This window comes from Diplotaxodon limnothrissa, linkage group LG17 (assembly GCF_057381915.1).
Source record: "Diplotaxodon limnothrissa isolate DT_005_m linkage group LG17, D_limnothrissa_male_GT1.1, whole genome shotgun sequence".
NCBI lineage: Eukaryota > Metazoa > Chordata > Actinopteri > Cichliformes > Cichlidae > Diplotaxodon > Diplotaxodon limnothrissa.
The window spans coordinates 13,189,135-13,207,171 of record NC_140612.1 but is presented as its reverse complement, the minus strand read 5'-3'; the positions used below and the strand labels follow the sequence as shown (position 1 = coordinate 13,207,171).

At 40.1% G+C, this 18,037-nt stretch overlaps 2 protein-coding genes across 3 annotated transcripts; one reads left to right on the top strand and one right to left on the bottom strand.

Moving 5' to 3' along the window:
* Positions 1-2,447: 2,447 nt before the first annotated feature.
* LOC146614693 (protein brambleberry-like) lies at positions 2,448-6,680 on the bottom strand. 2 transcript variants are annotated; one of them, XM_085376366.1, is made up of 12 exons: positions 6,438-6,680; positions 6,115-6,243; positions 5,832-6,017; positions 5,516-5,738; positions 5,023-5,139; positions 4,757-4,936; positions 4,361-4,567; positions 4,163-4,274; positions 3,435-3,496; positions 3,201-3,328; positions 2,976-3,097; positions 2,448-2,577 (listed from the first exon to the last, which is right to left on the bottom strand). In XM_085376366.1, exons 1-12 carry the CDS (start codon positions 6,678-6,680, stop codon positions 2,448-2,450), a joined length of 1,839 nt encoding a protein of 612 aa, XP_085232492.1. The 2 variants fall into 2 exon arrangements, with proteins under 2 accessions (XP_085232492.1, XP_085232493.1); XM_085376367.1 differs by having other exon boundaries at positions 4,175-4,274.
* Positions 6,681-8,725: 2,045 nt separating this feature from the next.
* On the top strand, positions 8,726-16,968 carry pycr3 (pyrroline-5-carboxylate reductase 3). Its single transcript, XM_085375995.1, has 7 exons — positions 8,726-9,352; positions 11,864-11,957; positions 12,038-12,102; positions 14,407-14,586; positions 15,445-15,657; positions 16,522-16,614; positions 16,718-16,968. The coding sequence occupies exons 1-7, from the start codon at positions 8,906-8,908 to the stop codon at positions 16,919-16,921; spliced, it is 1,296 nt and encodes a 431-aa protein (XP_085232121.1). The 5' UTR covers positions 8,726-8,905; the 3' UTR covers positions 16,922-16,968.
* The last annotated feature ends 1,069 nt before the right edge of the window (positions 16,969-18,037 follow it).

Sequence of the window (18,037 nt, the reverse complement as noted above, 5' to 3'; positions counted from 1 at the left end):
TAACACAAAGTCAGGGCTGACCCGGGACCATTGCTGTGAGTCACAGTGCGCAGCATAAAAGTCCTTTCACATCGGACGAAGGATGTGCTGCTAATGCTAACTGCTAACTAAGAGCAAAGGATCCAGAATTTGTTGCGCTGGCTGCTGAGCTCTGTGGGTTTTTGCAGCTGCTCTACCTGTACTAGATGCACCTGCTCCTTGTCTTTTCTATCTCTGACTTTGTCCTCTACAAGAGTTTTTTTTTTTTTTTTTTGCTAGTTCTTCAAATGTTCAATAAAAACATGTATGCTAATTCAAACCGAAGAAAGCTTTGTGATGAAGACTGTCATTTCCAAAACACTACCCACCCCCACCCCGCGGTCCGCAGTGCTGTTGAAAAGGCTGTTGAAGTCCCTGTATTAAACACGTAGACCTGTGACACAAAAATCACCAAACTTGGACGACCACAGACTGTTTTCCTTCGTGGTGATGAAGGAAAACGCTGGGTTGGCATGTAAAAGGGCATTTATTCCCTTCAAAGACCTGCAGTTCAAAAAAAGCGCCCTTCTGACAGCCAAACCCATCTGTTCTCTGATTGGATTGTTACATTTGTGATTGACATGACATTGACCAATCAGATGAAAGGAAGAAAAATAGGGTCAAAATTCGTACTTGTAACTTGCAGGGGTTTTTTTTTTTGGCTAAGTCCACACACAAATTTTTTTTTATGCACGCACAAATCTTTTTTACATATACAAATTGTTTATACCAACACAAATCTTTTTTTACACATACAAATCCTGATTTACAAGTACAAAATATTTATGACCACATTTTGAGCCCATAGGAAATGGGCTGCTTCACTCTTGTAATCCAGGTGCTGGCACAACATAACATTCAGAAATCAGAATTGTTTTGACTTAGTTTGTTATTGAAGGGTTTGGGATTTGATTGATCCAGCTTATATAATTGAGCATTATGTGGGCTAGTGTTTTGTTTTGTTTTTGTTTTGTTTAAACTAATCAGAGCAAAATAAATATTTTATATTTGCAATGTGTCTCAAGTGTCCTACCCTTGAAATGAAAGACATGTCACAGATTGAGATTTTTATTTCTCTATATGTTCATATGCCATAAAAACAAAACAAGGATTCAGTTCTGCTGGACAGCACTACTCATGCTTCACTTTATAACAGACACAGAACCCTGATGTATACAGAAGTGTATAGATCAGGGTTGGGGAACCTTCAGGCCTCAAGGGCCAGTGTCCTGCAGGTTTTAGATGTCCTTGATCCAACACAGCTGATTTAAATGGCTAAATTACCTCCTCAACATGTCTTGAAGTTCTCCGGAGGTAATGAACTAATATTTGATTCGGGTTTGTTGAACCAGGGTGCTATCTAAAACCTGCAGGACATCGGCCCTTGAGGAATGCAGATCCTCATACACAAACGACTGCACCTCAAAACACCAGCCTATTTAAAAACGTGAGGTTTGCAGATGGCATGGTGATCATGAGACTTGTGAAGGTTGGTGATGAGTCTGCATACCAATGAGGGGTTAAACAGCTGAACATGCTCCTTCAGGTTTCAGGGATCCAGTCTGTTGCCACCTAATACAAAATTATCAAAGAGGCCCAGAAGAGGATGGACCTCCTGCACCAGCTCAGGAGCTATTGGTCCATTTCTACTCTGCAGTAATCCAGTCTGTTTACTGCATGACCATCAGTGTATTAATCAAACCAAAGAGGACGAGAACAGACTACAGTGGACAAGTCAGGTCTGCAAGAAACGATTTGTACAAACTCAGAATTAGGAAACACTCACACCCAGGATACAACCTCTTCCAGTTCCTCCCTTTGGTAGGTGCTACAGAACAGCTTTTCACAGGCCATTGCTTACATGTTGTCTCTACTAAAACGTCCACCACAGCTTTTACTGAAACAAACCATGCAGTAAATACTCTTTGGTTATACCTATATTACACATACTCAAATTGATTGATTGATAATTTATTTCAACATGTGAACAATATACAAGTACATTTAGAAAAGAAATGAGAAAAAAAAAATATACTATACAAATTCACATAACTCTCTCCCTCCATCTATATATAGAACCAGTTACCCACCACTATGAATAGGCTATACATGTTCATCTGTGGCACATTGCTACTGTCTGTTTCCATGTTCTCTTAGGTACATTGAAAGCATTAAAGAGCATGGAATTAAGAAAAAACTGAGCCCAGTTCCTTGTGTGTACATGCACATACTCTGACAAAGCTAATTTTGATAAGTTTATTTTTATTAAACACGAAAGCTAAATAAACGTCTAAAAACATTTAAAATATCTACAGATGTAATTTTCATTCAGCAATCTTACTGCTGTCTGCAGTGCAGACAGAACTTAGTAAAAACAATATTTCATTACTGTATACAGTTTTTACAGACAACAAAGACGGCTGAGCCTGTTAAAACTGGACATACGAGGAGTGCCCCCCTTCGTGGACTCTGCAGTACTCCTGTCCTGGCACGGCTCTCTTCTTACAGACTTTTCCTCTTTTTGTGAGGCCATTGCACAGCTGACGGCCTGACACTGAGCTGAAGGCAGAAAAACAGAAAGATGCCCTTTAACAATTCATATTTCCCCTTTACTCATTATAATGAGGTTATATTGGAGGGTAATTATTAATTCCACAGTTTCAAATAATGAGGTCAGTATACATTGAAACAACTCCTATAGGCCAAAAGCTCTTGGAGACTCTTCTATTTCTGTATGATTTCAGTGAAAACTGGTATCAGTAACATAGCAATGAACTGGCAGCTAGAATCCCTAACATGACATGCTCATTTCAAATGTCAGGGTTACACACACACACACACACACCCACCCACCCACACACCAAAGTACATTAAATCACAGTCCATATAAACAATTTAGCTCTTCAAACAGAAAAAAAATATAAATAAAATATGTGCATGTAACTGGAGCTACTGACCTGTTGCTGACTAACGATGGAGTGGGTCTTGCACTTCGTGAATCATTCCCTAAATCAGACGAGTCAGTGACTGAATCAAAAACACCTTCCAGGTTACTCAGGGGTATATCGTAACAAAGAGCCTAAAACAGATTTCAATTAAACAATATTTGTCTTGCTTGCCACTAGTGATGCACTGAGAATACAGTTTTTGCATTTCTGAAAGCATTAACTCAGTTTGCTTACCGCTGAAGAAAGTGGCTTTGGTATAAACCTGGGAGTGGAGTGATTTGGTTTACCAATTACTGGCATAAGCCTCGACTCTGGCGTAAGCGTCCTCTGAGGTGGAGACACAGCTGATATGCCAAGTTCACCTGAACACAAACATGTTTGACAGCAAAACTGAGAAGCTGAATTTATAGAAAGAGCACTGCTCTTGAACAGGATTCACTGTAAAAAGGTTCAGCATGTGTTTCCCACCTGATAAAAAGCTGTCCGGATTCAATAGGTCGTCTTCCTCAATGATGTCATCTTTTTCATCTCTGAGCACAAAAGGATAGAAAATAGGTCCAATAGATGCAAAAGGAATCATTGTTAATTTGGTGTAGACAATAATACATGTTCTACTGCCTGAAGCTCTTACTGACCGTGTAGAGTTCAAAATTCATTTTTTACTCGAACAAATCATCAGTTACCAGTTTGAGCACTGACCAGTGAACTCAAGAGTTTCTGATTGAGTCGGATTAAATCATTAGCTAAGTTTAACATCTACAACATTGTGCTCATTTAATAAATTACTGTCTCTATATCAGGGGTCCCCAATCCCAGTCCATGAGGGCCGGTGTCCCTGCAGGTTTTAGATGTGTCCTTGATCCATCACAGCTGATTTAAATGGATAAATTACCTTCTCAACATGTCTTGAAGTTCTTGGTAATGAACTAATCATGTGATTCAGGTGTGTTGACCCAGGGTGAGATCTAAAACCTGCAGGGACACCAGCCCTCGTGGACTGGGATTGGGGACCCCTGCTCTATATTATAATTGATAGCTGCAACCAGTGTCCATCAGCAAGCAGACGTCACCCCTCTTCCATGTCCAGTTTCAAAACACCAAGATGGTGATGGCCTTAACATTCAGTGAAGTCCGTTAAATTGAACATTTTCAAAGACCAATACGCAAGTTGCAGTTCTAGTGTGCAACATACTCACTTGCAAGGCTGCTTCTGCGGTTCCACAATGGTGCACGAGCTGAGTAGCAGTGGACTGGTCAGCTTTTTCGTGATCTTGAAGCATGCCCACAGCTGATTCACAAACCAGTGACCTGCAGAAACAAAATTCACACTGTGACAAATGCTTCAGAAAACTGCAGCTAATGTATTTTCCTCATAAGTGACTTTATGTTTATACCCAGAGACAGAGTGAGCAGCAGCAGGCTGAGGCTGGTGAGATCCAGCGCTGGCTGCTGGTTGACTTCAGCAACTGCATTCAGAGGCACAGTTAGCAGCAGCATGGCTCGAGAGAAACCAGGACAGTGCAGGAATGTCAGCAGGACTGCACACAGTACAAAGTAGCCTGTGTGTGTGATGCACGTCCATATAGCTGTCAGACTTAAACCTGTTCAAGCAAAAAAGCACAAGAAAAAGAATTCTTAAGTCATACAGAAACCTTTTTTTTTTTTTAGTCAAAGAGAATGTAAAGAATTAATTTCTAAATATGTCCTGCTGACAGTCAATTATCCAACTTCTCTGTAGCAGGAAAAGACCCTATAAAAAGGGAGTGTGCCCTATGGCTGCCGTGTCTCACCTGCCCATCCGAGGTAGCCCTGGATCATGTGAAGCCTGTCCTCTATGCGGCTCTGCATCTTATCGAGGTAGTGCAGCATGCCTCCCAGGGTGCTGTTCATGCGCTCCAACTTGTTCATCAGGTCAGTGTAGTACTGGGAGGTCTGATCCTGATACTGCAGAAACTCTATCATACTGTGGTCTACTCAGCCACATACAAAAAGATATGTAAGCACATTGCTTGGGGGGGGATAGTTTTATAAACTACAAATGATTTCAGCCATTTACCAATTTTCTGATAGATGTCCTGAGCTTGGTGTCTTACATCTGCCAGGTCCTTGACAATCGCCTTGTGGCTGTCCTGCACCTCAGAGCCCTGGATTTGAAGATGCTCGCTCACATTCTCTAAAATAAAAAAAAATAAAATAAAATAAAAAAATAAGGTGGACAGAAAGAATAAAATCCATGCTACATGATGTGGCATCAGGTGTGTTTACAGAGTTTTCTTAAAGAGAATTGCAGTTCAATATTTTATCTTATTTAAAAGGGGAAAGTTAAAACTTCCAGAAGTCATTCAGCACATCGAACTGTATCAGGTCATTTTCGAGTACTTTGACAAACAGTTTCTTTTATCCATGGTCAGTAGTAAACCCATTTACAAACTGCTGCAATTTGACTGTTAGCACATGAAAAGAGCCTTTATGTCGGATTATTTGCAGTCGCGCCCAAAGTCAATTTTAACAGAATAGAATAAAAATACAGAAAAATGTAAAATTCTCACCCATTCTTTGTGTAATTCCCTGAATGAGCTGAGCTACCAACTCCTGTCCAGAGGCGATGAGAGCTTTTTCCTGACCCAGACGCTCCAGGTTGTCCCTCAGTGAACTCGTCATCTGCTCCTGGCCCTCGTGGAGCTTCCCCTGTTGAGCCTGCAGAACACTGTGGCCTTCAAGCAGCTTGTCCAGTGATGCTGCAGTCAGTTCTTTCAACTCTACCTGGCCCTCCTGTTTGAAAATGATCCATGAATCCAAGAAACCACTGATTTGCAAAATAAAAATTATTTTATTTTATTTTATTTTTTTTAAACCCAGCCTTACCTTCAGGTCCTTCATTGCATCTAGCTGGCTGGTGGCTGTGGAGATGAGTGCATTGACTGTGTGCTCTGCTCTGCGCCGGAAAAGCTGCTGTCGAGTTGCATAACAAACGGAGCGCGCTCGGTTGCTCACTATGTGGTAAGCATTCCATGTATCTGAATCCATGTCTGCTGTGCACTCTTTGATGGTCTAACACATAAAATTGAGATTAGCACACAACATTATATATTTTTTCATTATATTTTTAAAGCCATTTCTGACAAGTACTACAAGATCGTATTTTTACCATCTCCTCTGTGCATAGGTACGTCTGGCGCCCCTCAATCTCCGCCTGGCAGTTAAACAGTTCCACTCCGAGCTTTGCGAGCTTTTCTTCTGAGAGGCTGTCACAGCTCGACTTTAGCCGAGCGATCACCTACAGGAGGAGACAAACCAGAGAAACATGATTCCTCTGTTTAAACAATGTATTGAAAACTGTGCCATGAGAATTTTATATGAAAGACACTTAATAACACTGTTGCCCAGCCTTCTCCAAACTCAAACCTAATATTGTTCAAAAACATTTTATTTGTCCGTTGGATTAAATACACATTTTCAAGGCCCACATACCCTGTAATGACAGCTGTCCAATGGGCTGAGCTCCATCTGCTTTGCCTCAGCTAGAAACTTCTCATCTGCAGTTGCCATCTCAAACTGAGCGTCTTTGGCAAGATGTGCTGGAGCCACTGCAGCTGGTTGAAGAGGCGCTGCTGCTCGAGGTGCCTCTGTCAGCCTCAGCCACTCAAACAGCCCGTTGACCGCGAGACACTGACAGGCCAGCAGGAGGTGCAGGTAGTGGATGAGGTGACCCATGTCTGGATCAGAACATGACAAGGTGCACATGCAAATCATCAAACATGGGAAATACATTTCTCATAATCCCTGCAACCACACTACACTGTGCTCACTGCCCACACCATGGAGCCTGACTGGCATTTGCCAGAGAATACCAGAATTAGCAGGCCCACCACTGATGTTCTCTGCTGCACAACATTGCCTGGCCTCATGTAGCGAGAGTATGAAGGTAGTTCCTGGAGGAGGACAGAGTTGATATTACTGACTGGCCCCCCATGCTTTCCTTACCTTAATCCAGTAGAACACCTGTAGAACATTATGTTTCAACTAATTGAACACCAGCAGGTTGCATCTTAGACTGTCCGGATCTGGGAGGAGATTCCCTCAGGATACCATCACCATGCCCGGACCTTGTCAGGCATGCTTACAAGCACATTGGGCAGGGGGCAGGCAGGGGTCCATACAAATTACTAAGTACCATTATGACTAGCTGCAATTAAAATTTCCGCAAAGTGGACTAGCCTGCTGCGTCATTTTTTTACTTTGATTTTCAATATGTCTTTGAATTCAGCCCTCTGTAAGGTGATCATTTTCATATCAGTGTAGATATGCAGCATGATTTTTTTTTAACCCTCAGATCTGATGTGTTGCTTTAATTTTCTTTTTAGTTGTTGAGCCGTGTACAAAAAGCAACAGAGCAAATCAGCCAACGCATCGAAACTATTGACCAGTGGAGAGAAGAACTAAAAATGTTTAACCAACTTAAATCCTGTGGATGTTAGGTGGTCGTATCGTAACACCCCTTGATAACGTGCCTAAACCACAGGGCAAAACCTGCTCAGGGACAGCTTTAGCAAAGAGCCCAAGGCAATGACCCGAGCACCAAACTGCCCAGAGCTCATTCCACTCAGGCATTTATGGAAATGTCCGGACTGGTCAGAGCTGTTCTGGTGGTGAGACCGTCAGCTACAAAACATTAGCCAGGTGGTTTCAACATTGTTGATGATCTGTGCATATTTAAACGAATATTGTGACGATGTTTAGCATTTAGCATTCTGTATATGACTATAAAGTGTTTCTGCTGCATTGGATGCATTAGACAATGTGGAAATAACAACTACCATTTATTTCTCTGATTGAATGAAGATCCTACCGAGGCTTGCCCAGGCATGCCCACTGCTGCAGCGCTCTGCTGAATACTTGCAGTAACATCATTTAATTAACAAATAATCACTTTTGCATGACTTAAACGGGACGGAAACGAAGCTAATTAGCTTACTGTAAAAATGTTAAGTTGTTTTCCCCGATTTTAAAATACTGCAGTCATTAAAAAATAACAAAAAATTAGCTATCATATTTTGCGAAATGTATGAACAGTTAAAATAAAAACGCCCTATTAAATGCATAAAATAGAATAATTTGTAAACAAATACCTGTTGTTCAAGGAGGTCCTTGACAAGGTAAAACACTCGCCCCCGTCCCCCTCACACAGCTGATTCAAATGACAGACACTAACTTTCTTCAACCCGTTTAAATCTTCTCGTCACGACGAGGCCACAACCAATGGAATGGCAGACGTTCTTTAAAAAGGTGCGTTTCATTTATTTCACGGTTGAAACGTCCTGGACACGGCGGGAAAAAAAACGGTATGCGCGGAATGTTTCGCAGAGGATGCTGAGCGGCGCCGCCCACCTGGAACAGCAGCGACAGTGAAGTAAAAACCAAACGAACCAACAGTGGAGCTAGAGTCAGCTGGTTGGCTCTGTGTATGCTCTGGGTGCATCCACGGTTTAAATTTAACTTCTGTTTGCGGTTGCCAAAACGCCGGATATCAGCAAATCTGAAACACAAATCAGGTGAATAAATGTCCTACCGCCAGCGTTACCCGGTTTTGTTCACGCTATCGTGTTTGTGTCACTCCGTGTTACTTTATAGTTGTCCAGTCAAAAAAAAACACGTGCATTGTGTTTCTAATCTAATCTCTCCTGGATTATTTTCAAGCTATTCCTATTCAGATGCATGAGCGGGGCTTTTTTTTTTCATGTTTAGAGGGTTTAAAACGCAGAATTGTAATCCTTTTATTGATTCGGTTTTGAAGATTCCGTGCTAAATACTGCTTAAAGATTTTAAACTAGCAACATCACAACAGCTCATGCTACAGCAGGCATGCTAGCACCTATTAGCAACCTAGCCGTGTGAACGCTAGTTCGTGTGAGTTTTCATGAGACTGCATTGCTAAAACAATGGACGATTCTGGCATTAAGAAGCAGAACTGGGACGTGAAGGAAACGGAGTTGTTTCTGGAAATTCTCAAGGAGCTGGACATGAAGAAGTGCTTAGACGGAAGGAAAGTGAGGAATAACAAACTGTTCAAAGTGGCACACAGGAGAATGACAGCGGCTGGTTATCACAGATCCGTGGACCAATTAAAGTTTCGCTGGAAACTTCTCAAAAGCGCATACTACAAGTGCAAGCGAGAGCCCGACTCCCCGGCCCCAACTAAAATACAGGGCTGGTGGCGCTATGAAAAGACGATGGTCGCTATTATGGAGTCCAGACACCCTCTGGTGGGACCCGGGGTTAACTCTGACAGAAACGACGAGGTGACAGAAGAGTCAGATGGCGAAGCATCAGTACTACACTGGCCGCAGCCCTGCCCGGACAATACCACCCAGAACCTGGATTTAATTGTAGGTGTGATAACCGTGGAGGCGGTGTCGTATGTAATTTACGATGACGTAGGAGGGCCATTGTAGGTATTAAAATAACTGAAATATGGCGCCTGGGAAGACGGGGATTAATTCCTTGGAAATTCAAAATTTCGGAAAGTAAATGTGTCGAATATTCTAATTTAAAGATATAAACTTATACAACTTTCAAAAGGGAAGACGTTCAAATATTCTGGCAGTATAAAGCCCTAAATTTAGAAGGAGAGAACCGGGATACAGTAATGTGCAAAAGTCTTGAGTCACTTCTCATTCAGTTATTTTGCTAGGAAAATGTGAAATGGGTGTGATGAATTATTGAGAAATCAAAGCATGCATGAAAATACAGAATATAAGGCAAAAACAGTTTGTACAACTCTAACAAGCTTGAAAGTCAATATTTGCTTTGATTGCCTTTTGACTTCTTTGTCTTCAAGAATAGATCTCCAGGCGTCTTGAAGGAAATTTTTGCTGCTTTTTGCCTCAGTTAAGATGATCCCACACTGCTTCAGTAATGTTGAAGTTCTGGGGAGATCAGTCCATGGCTGATCACGCCCCATTGTCTTTTTTTTATTTATTTATTTATTTTTTTTATGTTCCATTGTCCAGTTATGCTTTTACTGCATTGGCCATGTGTCTGGGCTTTTGACCTGTTGAAAAATGATGCCGTTGCCAGTCAGGTTTTTTGATAGTATTGCATGGTGGATCAAAATCTGATGGTATTATGGCAGTTTTGGCAAGATCAAAAACGCCACTGGCTGAAATGCAGCCCTAAACCATGACAGAACCTCCACATGTTTTACCGATAGCTGTAGACACTAACTCTTGTACCTCTTTCCTGACCTCCTCTGGACATCATTTGAACCAAAAATTTCACATTTAGATTCATCAGTTCATAAGACCCGAGCGTCTGACTTTCAACCTAGTTCTTGTTTAATTTGCATACCTCAGCCTCCTGATTTCCCTTCCTTAACAATGGCAAACCGTCTTCCACAGAGACAATTTCTGATGAAACCGAAGAGCCCAAAGCATCACACATGCAGGGTGGAAGCAAAAGATAAAGTATTGATGGGTGACTCAAGATGTTTGCACATTACTGTAGATTCAAATATTAAAGTGTCAAATTTAAAATGGGAAGAAAAAGATTTACAAAAAATCAAAAACAGATGCACTCCAATATTGAACTTGTATGTTTGTTATGAAAAAATCAGACTACAACTAAATTTGCAAGAAAACACACCCTTTCTCTGGCTCCATAATTAAACTTAAAATGGCCCAAATATGCCATAATAGTCAGTAGATCATGCTACATGATGTCATAGTCTGCTTGTTTTTTAATACATCTGGATTACAGTATCCACTGATTAGGTGTAGCTCACTTTTTTAAATTTAAATACAGTATACCTGTCTGGCAATCAGTTCTATATTCATTAAGACTGTAATGTCAGAGTGACTCTCTCAGTTACTGAAATAAGGTGTTTCTAATATTCTGTCAGGTAAGTAACGGTCTCGAATCATTTTCCAAACAAAACATAGGAAAAGCTTTCAGTATCAACATAGTCAAATTTACATTTTTACATATACAAAAATACACTGCTTCCTATTAAAGTGTTTCCATTACAAGGGTAATTCAGATTCCTGAATTAGTAGGTATGATGTTGTGTAGAAACATGTACAACACTAATAACAACACTATAATATCGATCAACAAAAACGCAACAATTTTAATTCTATATTAATCCAGGTGTACCCCAACAAACACTTAAATTATTGTCTCTGCAACATGTGTCCAAACACCACTGTTATTTTTTCCACTGCATCTTTAGTGGGGTTTATTCATATTTTCATGTGCGCTTCTATTGACTGTCTTTGTTTAATTGGGAGACTGGCAGTTGAGTGTGAGTCACGTGTTTCTAGGTTCAGTCAAACCAACAATATTCAGTTGCTCATTGACCACATACAGTGATACAGGCTGCAGTCCAAACACGAGAGAAATCGGATGTGCACACTGACTGGTTTCTGTACTTAAGCCTTTTTTTGTCCTGCAAACCCAGAACTGGGTAAAGGATGCCGTTTCATAATGACCTATGACAGGGAAACCAGGCTGTGGCAGCATTTTACTGGAGGAGGGAGGGGAATCTGATTACTGACCACCTGTCAACTAGGATTTATCATATATGTGTGAGTTTGTTTTGTTTTTTTGCTTTAACCTGATTTCTCATAGTAATCGGGTTTCTCATATGCATGGACACAAAGATCTGAACACAAATTGATTGTCTTTGGAGTGGTGACGTTTTTAGTGTTGATTCTTGTCTGGATTCATTCCCTGAGTTTATTTATTTTTGGTCTGTAAAATGTACACAGTTTAATATCTTCAAACAACAACGTGTGAAACCCTTGTTACAGTGGAAAATGCGTCATCATGGTGATTTTTAACCACTGGCATCATGTTATCTCGATGTTCCTGCTGTAACCTGCTGCCTGCTTTGGTTTCAGATCAAAATGGACCCTGAGATGGACTCTCAGCTTAAGATTGGCTTTATCGGTGCAGGGAACATGGCGTTTGGCATCGCCAAAGGCATCTTAACCGGTGAGTGTAGAGAGAACTGAAGAAGTGAGGAGGACTGGAATGAAGGACACATTAGTATTTAATAAATGTTCTCTTTGTAGGAAATGTCCTTCCTGCAAACGTCAAAGTTAGTGCACCATCCTCAAGGAATCTGGGACGCTTTCAGGTATTGTGGAGGTTTTTTTCCATCTTGTTTATTGTTCTATCATTTAAGTTCTCAGTGTGAATCATTTTGCATTGAAGTAAGCAGTTATGGTGAAGATCAGTTTACAGTTCAGTCTAAAACTAGTGAAGCAGCCAGTTATTTTTAAGCAGCGTAAGTATTTGTAACATTTTTACCTTTTCGTAGACATGGTCCCTATTCTGGGAATCAGGTTTACTAACAACTGAATTTTTTAACTCTGAGATGAGGAAAATTCTGGCTTTTCTGTTCCAGAAAGACGGTTAACTTAAACTTTGAGTCAGTCAATCGGTAAACTCTGTGAACTTAACCTGCTCTGAGTTTCTTTCTCTTCCCTCTTGCTGCACCTAAAACGACTGACTGACATCCACGTTCATTTCTTCATTCATAAAGTCACCATCAGAGGACATACTGGAGTAAATGAAACTGCAAAAGTTTGTTTTAAAAATGCTAAAATCCCAGTTAGATGATGTGGGTTTTTTGTAATTAACATGAGCACTTTTACGATCATTCATTCGTCTATATTTAGGGATGGAAATGGCGATTACATCATTGATCTATGACCTGGTCAGAATATAAAATCTGTGCTCCCCATCTTTCTAACGCTAATACTTTGTATAATAATGCAGGTGTCAGGCTGTCAGTTAGGTTCCTGTACCGCTAACATTTACTTCCCTTTATTGTAGCAATCTGTTTCAATCAAACGTATATAAAACTGATCAATGATCAATCATTTGTCCTTATTAAAAAAAAAAAATGTCTGCCACAGCTGGGATGTTGGGGATGATGTGACTGTGAACCTGACATGACTTTAAGGCAAAACTGCAGACAGTCTGTTTTCTAAGCAGTTCATGTTAAAATGTGGTCACAGGTTGAAATTCAGTCATTAAATGATGCCTCCATGTTTTGAAAGGTACAATGTCTGAAATTCAGAATCTGAACTCGATGTATTTTCTACTGAAAATCACCTTAAATGGTCTCATTGGGTCAGCCTGAACCAGATCCACATAAAGGTTTCTTGTCAAAGGTTATTTTAAGGATCATTAAAGCGCGTCCTGACCAGAGTCCATTTATCAGTCTCAGTGTTAATGAAGTCAGAGATCATTTTTTAAGTCAGTTCCTAGATTACGGCCATCGTCTTTCGGCTTGCATCAATAGATCAGTGCATCAAAGTTTAGTTTAGATTTTAAAAAACAAGGAAGCGTTGGATTTCTCAAGCCCGGTGTGAAACCACTGGGTTTTATGAAGGGGTATTACAATTTTTCACAAGCCCCAAATGTTTGTTTTTTTTTTCTTTTCAGTTGTCACTAAAGCTGACATGGGAGGTCTTCTGGCTGTCACAGCTAATCATAAGTGTGGAAAGCTGACAAACAGAAAGTAAAGTCATATCTTAGCAACACTGTGACCAATAGAAATAAAAACCTTATTGCATCTGGCCACTACAGGGCACCGCAATAAACAATACTGCATTTTCTCTTAACCCCTTGTTATTTTTGTCACTTAAGTTAACTTTGTGTGTGTTTTTACACGAACATTTAATGATTTGAATGTTATATGAATTTGCTCTTTGGAGAGGTGGTTTTTGCATTTATATATTCTTATACTGCTTGGAAATGAAATGTATACCACTTTAGATTTGGGGCCTAACCTTTCTGTCTATGACAGCTGTGGTTATTAAGCTTCAGTCTGCTGAATCTTTCCCCAAAAATGAGTCAGCAAACTGTGTTGTTGGGTTTAATCACTCGTCAGACCACTTTAGTGTTTTGTTTTTCTGTTTTCTTTTCTTTTTCCCAAAAGCATATTTTTATGGTGACTGATGAGTGTTTTACACTTTTCTCACCTGAGAATGAAAAATAATTTTCTATAACTTTTTGCAACTTTGTACTGTTCGTTGAGAGAAACAAAGTTGCTGAATAGATAATTGGATTATATCCAATAGATTTTTTTTTTTTTAAAGTTGACCCAGTAAATGATTAATTGACCATTTAAAGTTTACTCCTCTCCTCTAAACTCTTAAACAGCACTTTGCATGGCATTAAACACTGGTTTGCTAATATCACTGAAACAACACTGAGTCTGTTATCATGGCAGAGTTTTAGAAAGCAACATGAACTGTAATCATGTCATAAGCAAATAATTGTAATACTGGAGGACATCTTCCAAGTCCTAGAAATGTAAATGCTTCTGCAAAAATTAACAATATAAAGGAATTGTGTGCCATCAGCATGATTTGATCTTGTGTCCGAGCTAGTGCTTCGGCTAAGTAATATTACACCGGCTTGCTTTTAGGAGCTGGGCATTGCTGTAACTCACTCCAACATAGAGGTGGTTTGTGGGTCTGATGTGGTCTTTGTCGCAGTCAAACCTCACCTGGTTCCGCTAGTTCTCAAGGAGGTCACACAACACGTCACTGGCAGACACATGATTGTATCTGTTGCAGCAGGAGTAACACTAGCAACGTTAGAGGAGGTGAGTGCCACATAGTTTCTGGTGTCTTTTAAGGGACAGATTACCACTGAATCAGATTTGTGTTCTTCTTTTGGCTTGTAGTGTGTTTATGTCTGTACTGTCATGGTGTGAACGAGTTTTTGAGATGGCTGCAGAGATGTCTCTCTTCTCTTGTGTATAAGTTGCTCAAAGCTCCCCAATTTGTATATTTTTATTAACTCTGTAGCAGTGTCTCTTTATGGAAATCACGAACCATTATTTCAAATACCACAGATCTCTCTGAGCAGTTTCATGTTCAAGTTTTTCAAGTATTTTTTGTATACCACCTCCATCTACCAATAGAAGAGTGCAGCTAGCGAACATCAGAGTAGAGTCGCCTGTCTTCATGGGCAGAGGCACAAATAAAGGTTCCAAATAAAGGTATAGTTGTATGGAAAGAAAATAGTTCCTACCTGAAACTAATACTACACACACAAATTATATATACAGTGCTCACATGTATCAGATCATCACCCAGTTACATCTTTATGCCACAGCTGAGCTGCCCTAAATTAGCAGTCTATGTAATTACAACATCATTTGGTTCTCTAATGCTTAATCCACCAGTGTGCACAAACTCATTAATAAAGGGGATATTTTAATGCTAAAATATGATTCTTGTTCTTATGTTTTATGAAAAAGCACATTTTTCTTTATTAATATGCCAAATTATAATTGTTTACTTGCATGTTACATTTTATTAATTGCTGATTTTTTTTTTTTTTTTTTTTTTAATTCTTTTTATTTAATTGTACTTATGTGCATGCACAGATTTCATTTTAGGGTGAGCTGTAACTTTCAATGCTGATCTATCTATATTTGTCCTCTTTTAACTTCAAGCTCCTTCCTGAGAACTCTGTTGCCATCCGGCTGATGCCAAATCTACCGTGTTTAGTTCAGGAAGGTGCTCTCCTGTTTGCTCGAGGATCACACGCAAAACAGGAGGACGGCGCACTACTTCGCTCCTTGTTGCATCGCTGTGGTTTGGTGGAGGAGGGACCTGAAGCCTGGATTGACATCCATACTGGGCTGAGCGGGAGCGGAGTAGCCTTTGTGAGTGTCCTAGATTTTATTTCTTTTGGTTGGTTTATTTGTTTTATCTGAAGTCTTTTGCCGCTTTTCCATTAGTACCTACTCGGATCGACTGGTTTTCCATTGCAGCAGAGTACAACCCAATGTGTGTGGTTGTTGTTATAGCAATGTGTCCGAGCATGACATGACGTAATTAGTATGCAACTCGAACACTACAAAAAAGGTGGAAGTTCAGGCAAGAATATACGTGCTGCTCGCTCTGTGGCTTTTCGTCAGACTTGGGGAACATGGCATTGCTTTTGGTAGCCATTTAACCCGTTGCTGGGTTTCAAAAATGGTGGTTTTGATTTTCATGAACGAGATGCTCTCATAACACATCAAATGACACTCCTAACCGGCCAATCACTGGCATGCAGTCTGGTGACGTCTTGGTGCCTGTTAGGATCGCTTGGAACCCTGGTACCAGGTACTGGGACCTAATTGAAAACCGTGGTGAAAATAGGTACTAATGGAAAAGCGGCTTTTGTAACTTCTTGTTTACAATTGTAACATGAATTTCTCAGAACATACACATTGCTTTGAAGATGACGGTTGCTTATATATTCCAGGCTCCAGTTGCCTAGGTGTCCTTCTAATCTATTTACACCCAGGTCATGTGTCAATCAGTGGTATTCTTCACTGTCACTGGTAGTACCTGCCTGGAAGTTGAGCTTCCTGTGAGCACAGTTGAGCTCAGAGGTTTACCTGAGCTCACCATGGTCATGAATGTCATGTCAATTTTGGGCTTTTTATGATTTCTTTTAACTGTTCTTTTTCCAGAGTCTTTAATGACTTACTGACACAGAGTTCATGTTTTATTCTGATCAGTGAGCTTCTTCTCTGCAGGTGTATCTTTTTGCTGAAGCTCTGGCAGAAGGAGCTGTTAAAATGGGCATGCCAAGCGCTCTAGCCCACAGCATTGCCTCTCAGACTGTTCTGGTCAGTTTAACACTTTGCTCACTTCTGTTTTACAACAGTTCACTTCAGAGCTCTGACTCCTGCGTGTCCAAATATAATATTTGAAAGCTGCTATTTGCTGCAGGGTGCTGGGAGGTTGTTACGTGATTCCGGGAAGCATCCAGCTCAACTTCGCTCAGAAGTCTGCACGCCAGGTGGAACAACCATATATGGGCTTCACACACTGGAACAAGGCGGTGTGAGGGCGTCAACCATGAGTGCTGTGGAGTCCGCCACAGAGAGAGCCAGGGAACTCGGCCGAAAGTCAACAGCAGGGAGCAGAAAGTGATGGACAAATTTGCCTTTAAGAACTACTCATTAGACTTTTAACTTGATAAATACCCAACATGGAAACCTGAACTCCTTTTTTTTTTTTTTCTTCTTCTTCTCTTCTCATCACACTCAAAAAAAAAAAACCAAGTTGTCCCTTTTTTAAATCACATTTTCTCATCTTCTTTCAGTCTCTGTAAGCTAAAAGTCAACATTGGCTTAATCTTAAAATTGATTCTGACAGTTTAATATTAGACCATGACTTCTGTTTTTACATGCACTCAAATAACCCTGTCTTATTGGATTTGGATGCAAGTAAGGTACAACCCAAATTTGATTGTACCAGTATTTGTTGATATATATTCTAATAACGAAATGCTGAATAAATCCAACTTGTCACATTTACTAAAAGTCACGTGAGACTCGAAGGCTGAAGGAGAGGCTAAACGAGTAGAAAAAAAGCTGTTATGCAGACCATATTGTTCATCATCACTACAGAAGCCCCTGTTATGAACATCTTCATTGCTGTACTGCCTTACTGCTCTTGATTGGATTGTAATGTAGAGTCAGTGGATCATTTTAATCTTTTAAATTATTATTATTGTATTTAATATTTGTTTGGATAAAGCATACGTCTAAATTTTAGGATAAGAGTAATCACATTTGTGTGGCTCCAGTACAATGATAGTGTCCCAAGTATAGCTACTGTATGGTTGTGTATAACATGGTGTATGGAAAAAAAAATGGTTCTAATTTAAAAATAAGTATCAATTTTCATAAAGTGTCATGTTATCAGGTTCTGTTCCTTATTTTTCTGTTAGTTTTGGAGTCTTGAAACCAGCTATTAGCTGACAGCTCAGACTTAATTTCTGACCTTCAATACAAAAGATAACAAGCCACTGCAACAATGAGTCAGTAAGCCTAGAAAGAAACATTAATAGGCAGCCATATGGATAAATCATTTAAGATAAATTCGATAAATTCTTGTTTTAATTTGTTTTGGGAAATTATACACTGAATATTGTTAGATCTGAAGTCAGTGGTCAGCCAAGAATCTGACTGACAATGTATTACCCTTTGACTGTGGCCTGATCCACAAAGCATGTGCTGTGGGTGTAGAAGAGGGTGGACAATT

Excerpts from the sequence above, each read along its gene's own strand:
- LOC146614693 (XM_085376366.1), bottom strand. The coding sequence starts at position 6,680 with ATGGGTCACCTCATCCACTACCTGCACCTCCTGCTGGCCTGTCAGTGT. Across the intron at positions 5,140-5,515 it reads GGGAATTACACAAAGAATGG|AGAATGTGAGCGAGCATCTT; the intron begins GTGAGAATTTTA and ends TTTTTATTTTAG. Across the intron at positions 3,098-3,200 it reads CAAAGCCACTTTCTTCAGCG|GCTCTTTGTTACGATATACC; the intron begins GTAAGCAAACTG and ends AATCTGTTTTAG.
- pycr3 (XM_085375995.1), top strand. The coding sequence starts at position 8,906 with ATGGACGATTCTGGCATTAAGAAGCAGAACTGGGACGTGAAGGAAACG. Across the intron at positions 11,958-12,037 it reads CGCCAAAGGCATCTTAACCG|GAAATGTCCTTCCTGCAAAC; the intron begins GTGAGTGTAGAG and ends TTCTCTTTGTAG. Across the intron at positions 15,658-16,521 it reads GCGGGAGCGGAGTAGCCTTT|GTGTATCTTTTTGCTGAAGC; the intron begins GTGAGTGTCCTA and ends TCTTCTCTGCAG.